The 6815-nt window shown below is 41.3% G+C and overlaps 1 protein-coding gene across 1 annotated transcript; it reads left to right on the forward strand.

Annotated features, from left to right (window-relative positions):
- Window positions 1-557: 557 nt before the first annotated feature.
- LOC139346155 (sodium-dependent neutral amino acid transporter B(0)AT1-like) lies at window positions 558-5500 on the forward strand. The gene is made up of 12 exons (XM_070985087.1): window positions 558-756; window positions 2297-2437; window positions 2552-2689; window positions 2773-2954; window positions 3039-3149; window positions 3237-3349; window positions 3442-3570; window positions 3823-3979; window positions 4060-4264; window positions 4348-4507; window positions 5020-5182; window positions 5327-5500. The coding sequence occupies exons 1-12, from the start codon at window positions 558-560 to the stop codon at window positions 5498-5500; spliced, it is 1872 nt and encodes a 623-aa protein (XP_070841188.1).
- Window positions 5501-6815: the final 1315 nt, after the last annotated feature.

The following is a 6815-nucleotide window of genomic DNA, read 5'->3' on the forward strand; positions in this document are numbered from 1 at the left end:
CGTCGCCGGACCAACGGAGATTCACCTGTTATCCACGTTTTTTTTTTTTTGTTGTTGACGCACATCAGTAATAACCCTGGAAATACACCATAGAGTTTGTCAAGTATTCCAAAACACAAAGGAAACGAAGGGTCAAGGCCGGCTCATAAAGGGTGCACTAACAGCTGCCGTTACAGTGGAAAATGACATTTTTCTGTGCATGTAAAAAGAAAAAAAGACAAACACAGAATTAAAAGAGCTCGATACCAATCATAATGAGAAGGGAAGGGTGTCAAGACATCCTATTCTTTTCCTATTTGTTGATTTGGCTGTAACTTGATGCAATTCCTTTGCAGGTGCTGAAATACCCTTAACTATCCTCTAAATAAACAATAAAGATCTACAGAAAAAAAAAGAAAAAAAGAGAGAAGTCCAAAGTGTGCACTGGCTAATCTGTGGACTGCACCAATAAAGTAAAAGCTCATAAAAATCTTTCAAGATTGCCGAGCGTGTATGCCAAGCCCTCACTTTGACTTCCAAGAACGGTAGTGCAACATCTCTGCTTCAGTGAGGTCGCCATGAGGCTGGTACTCCCTAACCCAGGACTGGATCACCGGATCCCTTCCTATGAGGATCTGGAGAGGATGGAGAAGGAGGAGGTCGGTGACAGGCCCAAGTGGGACAACAAAACCCAGTACATCCTAACCTGTGTGGGCTTCTGCATTGGAATTGGCAATGTGTGGCGATTCCCTTACTTGTGTCAAAGTCATGGAGGGGGTAAGCGAAGACAAAAAGGGTAAAAAGATATCTTATGATTAAGCTGTCCATGTCATATCTTGAATGATTGTTTCACAACTTATGGTCTCCTATGCTACTATATAAATTAATGGTATTTCTTGTATCTTTCAAATATGATTTAGACTTAGACTCAACTTCATTGATCCCAATTTGGGAAATTCTTTGTTGCAGCAGCAGGTTAAACAATACACACAAACGTAGAATAACACTAAGAGAAAAGAGTGTTCTTTAAAAGTACAACTAAGTAAATAAACATAGAATAGCAGCAATTCTGAAAATACAACTAAGTATATAAAATATATAAAATATAACTAAGTGCATAAGCAAACATCAGTTCTTAAAGAGAGAGAGACAGAGCTCTAAAGTTTCTCATTATAGCAGTGCAGAATTAGTATAAAAAGGACATATCTGATATTAAGTGTGAATCTTTCCCTTTCAAAAACCTAAAAAATAATAAAATATCGCCTGTTCTTCGTGAATACATTTGTGTTTCTATTCAAAACTGGCTGTGTCATTTTGTATTTGAAATACTTCAGACTGAACCACAGGGGGTGAGACAGTTTTCTTAGACTTAAATAACAGATAAATCTGTTTTTTATTTTTTTTTAAACTAGATGTTCAAGCCCTTACGCTTTCACATCATGGATGGTAGAAATGGGAAAGATTCTCATGTGTGGTTTGAGAATAAACGTCATCAGACAATTGTAAGATTGTTAAGATGGTTTATGGAAATATACTGACTAAGATTGTATAATAGAGCACCACATCTATTACTTTGCTGCACTACTTGCCAGGAGGCAAAATGGGCAGTAAGTAAGTAAGTAAGTAGTACATCTATTACATTTATTTTTTTATGACTTTGAATGATGGACTTTGGTTTTCAACTTGGATGCTGACATGAGAAGCCAAAGACAGATGGAACACTTTACTTACGGTGACCACGGCAAGAATATATTGCATGAACGTAGCATTTGCCACAATTGCCTCAATTTGTAGCAACTAAATAAGCAACCTAGACGATACTACACATCCCAAAATAGATGCCATACGATGGCTTGGAACACTGGAACACAGATTGCTACATCATTTAAAAGAATTAACCAACGGTGTGCTCAGTTTAGTAATCTGAGCACTCAAAGTACACACAGATGAGCACACAACACAGGTCTAGCACAAATTTTGCATAAGGGAAAATATTACGCACCTTGAGGCCCAGAACAGATATGGCAGCTACAAGCAAAAGACCCGCTTGACTCTGCTTACCAGCTAACTGCAAGGAGAAAACACAGTGGAAAATAAAGCAAGGCAGAGCAAGAGGGGTGGTCACAAGGGTTATTAATAATATGTGTAGTTCACAGGCAGGGCTCTTTGGCAAAGCATCTCAGCCCAGACTAAACATTACATTCAACATACAAGCCTCCTAAAGAATGTTCATATTTGGAAAGCTGAAAAAGCCAACGATTGACATTAATGCAGCAACATCGATGTATAATGGTGCTACTGATGATACATTCTTCAGGTGCCTTTTTGATTCCCTACTTGATCCTGCTGGTGCTGGAGGGAATGCCGCTCCTGCTGCTGGAGTTTGCCATCGGTCAGCGTCTCAGGAAAGGCAGCGTGGGAGTGTGGAGGGCCATCAGTCCTTATTTGACTGGTGTTGGTAAGTAAAATAGGCTCTAGAACACTTTGGCCAAAGCAGAGGCTAAAAGAACCTTTGGCACAAAGCTATTAATGGATACCTGGCTCCCTGTCAGTTAATGATTCTGTCCCACAGGCATAGCCTCCATGCTGGTTTCCTTATTGATTGGACTCTACTACAACACCTTAATAGCCTGGATCATGTGGTATCTCTTCAACTCCTTTCAAGAGCCCCTGCCATGGACTCAGTGTCCACTCAATGAGAATGGGACAGGTACTTGAATATACACAGAGAGAAACACCCAAACTCTACTCCTGGCTAAAACATTTGCAGACCAATGTTTCTTGCCCCTGCAGGATTCATACCAGAGTGTAAACGGAGCTCCACTGTGGATTACTTCTTTTACCGAGTGACTCTGGATAGCACGCCTTCTATAGCCGACTCTGGAGGAATCCACTGGCCCATGGTCCTCTGCCTGCTAGTTTCCTGGGCGGTCGTCTGCATCTGCTACATGCGAGGGATCAGCACTTCAGGCAAGGTTTGTTGAAGCATCAGTCAGACAATATGTGCTCCTGGATCACTACACTTTCTTCATGTTTTTCTTTTCTTGCCATGACCTCAGGCAGTGTACGTCACAGCCATTCTGCCTTACATTGTGCTGGCCATCTTCCTAATCCGAGGACTGACTCTTAAAGGCGCCCTGAGTGGAATAAAGTTCCTCTTTGTACCAGACGTATGTTTCAAATAACTATTGTTAGAATAGCCAATTATATATCTCACAGCTCAAAGCCACATTACACTGTATGGTTTGATCTTACAGGTGGATGAGCTGATTAATCCAACTACTTGGCTGGACGCAGGTGCCCAGGTCTTTTACGCCTTTAGCTTGGCATGGGGGGGGCTCATCTCCTTCTCAAGCTACAACCCTGTTCAGTGAGAGACATTTATCATAGCTTATATAGCTCACTCGGGCATTCTCATATACGGTATGTCCTCAATCTTTTACTTTTTTTTGTTTTCCTTAGCAACAACTGCATGCACGATGCTGTGATCCTGTCTGCTATAACTGGCCTCACCTCAATCTATGCTGCCACCGTCACCTACTCCATCATTGGCTTCAGGGCCACAGAGAAATATGACAACTGTATCAGCAGGTGAGCAGAGTAGCCATAAAAGTGACACAATTTCACGGTGCAATCTCCAATCACAATGTAAACAAAAGAGCAGCCCAAGCCAAACATCAAAAGATTTGGAGTTATAAATCATTTCTGTTGCTTATCATTAGTGTCTTTAAGTAAAACTGTATTTTTCAATATTTTATACACAACTATTTTCCATCCTTTACTAATGTGTACATACCTCAAATTTAGTAACTAACTTTAGTAACTGTGTCTCTTCCTCTCTAGTAACATCATGACATTATTAAATGCATTTGATCTTCCTGAAGACAGCATCACTCCAAACAACTATGAGGCAGCGCTCAAGCATTTCAACAGCTCCCAGTCTGATACTATTCTTGGATTGGACATCAGAATGTGTGACATGCAAAAACTTCTGAGTGAGGTGACTGTATTGATGAATAACTATCAGATTTCCAAGTTATTCTATTTTAAGTCTTACAACTAATGTGTGTGTCTGTGCAGGGAGTGGAGGGAACAGGCCTGGCCTTCATTGTGTTCACAGAAGCCATCACCAAAATGCCTGGTTCTCCAGCCTGGTCTATCCTCTTTTTCATCATGCTTCTCTGCTTGGGACTCTCAACTCTGTTTGGCAACATTGAGGGAGTGGTGGTCCCACTGAAAGACCTGAAAATATTACCTAAAAAATGGCCTCAAGAAGCACTAACTGGTATTGTGCTTTTGATGTTAAAACAATCTACACATCGATTTTGAAACCCCAGCTGACTTTCTCTTTTTGTGCATGCGTTTCAGGAGTAACATGTATTGTCGCCTTCATCATCTCCCTCCTGTTTGCGCAGCGTTCAGGGATTTACTGGGTAACTCTCTTTGACAACTTTGCTGGATCAATTCCACTTCTGACCATCGGACTGTTTGAGATGATAGCGGTTGTCTACATCTATGGAATAGACAGGTTAGTGCATACAGCTCATATGCATTGGTGTATTTGCTCACCATGGCATTGTACGATATTATTCAGCCAAATGCAAAAGTTACCACACTGTTCACGTTTGAAGTGGCAGTCATCAAGCTGCACCTGCAAAATGTAATGTGCATGGCTGAGATCTTGTTATGAAACATTAATGATCTTATTAATCATTTTATGAGTTTAGTTACAGCTGCACTAATCAGTATTTTTCTATCAATGGGAAAAAAAATGACCATGTGTAATGTTAAAGGTGATGCTCCTTGTGAAAAGCCCACAGATAATTATCAATCGACTTTGCAGTTCTCCTGTGCTTTATGGACCATTTAGTGTCTTTCAGCTCATTATTTTGGTTTAACTGCCTGCAACTTCACTCTTTATTGGCGTCTATCTTTATACTGTATTGCATTGCTATCTTGGCCAGGTCACTGCTGTAAAATACACTGCTACCCGCAGTAAGGCACTTAGCTGATTAAGTATTGAACGCTCTTGTTTGGCAGGTTCAATAAGGACTTCGAGTTTATGATCGGACATAAGCCCTCCATCTTCTGGCAGATTTCATGGAGGTTCATCAGTCCTCTAATCGTTCTGGTTATTTTAGTTTTCTACCTGGTGACACAAGCCCAACAAGAGCTCACCTATTTAGTCTGGGATGTCAACTCTGTAAGTACACAAGCTTGTTCCCTTTTCTAATCATGCCTCGTTGCAAAATAGGCAAATTCAGGGTTGTATCAAACAGTGCTTCGGTAAATGTTGATACTCCAGCCAGCGTATAGTGACAACAATTTACTGTTTTGTGGTTTACAGGAAAAGTTCCCATCTATGACATCAGTGCCATACCCTTCATGGATCAGCGGGGTGATCTTTCTTTTGGCGGGAATCCCAAGTCTGGCAGTGCCTCTGTATGCATTATATAGGCTGGTCGTTGGTTACTGCAAGAAGAAAAGAGCATCCAATGAAAAATCATGGCAATTTTCTTGATCTTATTAAAAAGTTACAAAATTCAGACAACAATAAAATGCAAGTCTATTTAATTTAAATGCTGTGTTTCTTTATATTAAAAAAAAAAATCACATTATTTAAATAACTGCTGCAATCAGTGGTTTGAGTATTTATAGTTGTTAAGGCACTTTCCATATTTCTGCTCATGTTTTATGCAGTTTCATGGCTGTCCGTCAATACAGCTGTATTGTATCTTTCTTTACAAGGAGAGAATATACTGTTTTCCATCAATGTTGTGTTCCTGGAGCAAGTCACATACAATGTTTTATATTAACATTGCTTACTTGTGAGTTTTTCCATTAAAATATTTTAAACAAATGTAACATTATTAACTTCATGTCCTTACTGAAGTTTGCACTATATGAATTGCCTACAACTTGGAATCAGCTGGCTTTAAAATTATCTCTCAAAGAAATGAAAAATCCAGAAGAGCGACTTTGGTCTATTTCTAGGCATGAGAGGGGACATCGGTCAGTCTTTGTCAGCACCAGCTCTGTGATGTTTGGTGTTTTTGTGTCCAAACCATGCAGTATGAATATTTAGACACACAGAAAATGTAGAGCAGCAAATTGGCCAAGAGGGGGAGACCACACACTGACCAAACACAGAGACAAACAAGATATAACGTGTTAATTAGAGTCCTGCAAAGGTACTGCCAGGAGGATTTTGCAGAGTCAGGCTGGCTGTTTCCCCCTGCCCCTCCAGTCTTTATGCTGAGCTAAGCTAATCACCTGCTAGCTCCAGCTTCATATTTGATGTACAGACATGAGTGCATTATCGATCCTCATCTCTCTAAACGCCAAACTACAGTACCACTTTGATTTAAGGGACCCTCTAAAACAGCAGGGTTTTAGATGTGCTTTAAATGGACAGGAACTGCAGCTGAGACACACACGTAAAGTAACTAATCTGTCGCCCCACAGCTAGAAGGTCCCGGGTTCGATTCCCACCTGGGGTGCTCTGGGCGTGTCTTCCTCCATGCCTTCAGTGCCTGCTGCTCAAGGAAAAAGGGGCCTTTCTGTGTGGAGTTTGCATGTTCTCCCCATGTCACCTGGGCTACATTGGGCAGATCACCACCTGACCAATGGTGACGACAAAAGTCCCCAGGCGCCAGTCGGCTGGCAGCCCACCGCTCCTGGTCTGCAGCAGAGGAAGGACTGACCAAGGATGGGTCAAAAGCAGAGAAGAATTTCACCAAGCATGGCGTGTGTGTTGCATGTACTGGAGCCTATCCCAGCTGTCATTGGGCGAAAGGCGGGGTATGCCCCGAACCGGTCGCCAGTCGATTGCAGGG

This window comes from Chaetodon trifascialis, chromosome 17, assembly GCF_039877785.1.
Source record: "Chaetodon trifascialis isolate fChaTrf1 chromosome 17, fChaTrf1.hap1, whole genome shotgun sequence".
Taxonomy (NCBI): domain Eukaryota; kingdom Metazoa; phylum Chordata; class Actinopteri; order Chaetodontiformes; family Chaetodontidae; genus Chaetodon; species Chaetodon trifascialis.

Coding starts and splice junctions, on each gene's coding strand:
- LOC139346155 (XM_070985087.1), top strand. CDS start 558: ATGAGGCTGGTACTCCCTAACCCAGGACTGGATCACCGGATCCCTTCC. Junction 2,438..2,551: donor TCCTTATTTGACTGGTGTTG/GTAAGTAAAATA, acceptor TCTGTCCCACAG/GCATAGCCTCCATGCTGGTT. Junction 4,508..5,019: donor TACATCTATGGAATAGACAG/GTTAGTGCATAC, acceptor CTTGTTTGGCAG/GTTCAATAAGGACTTCGAGT.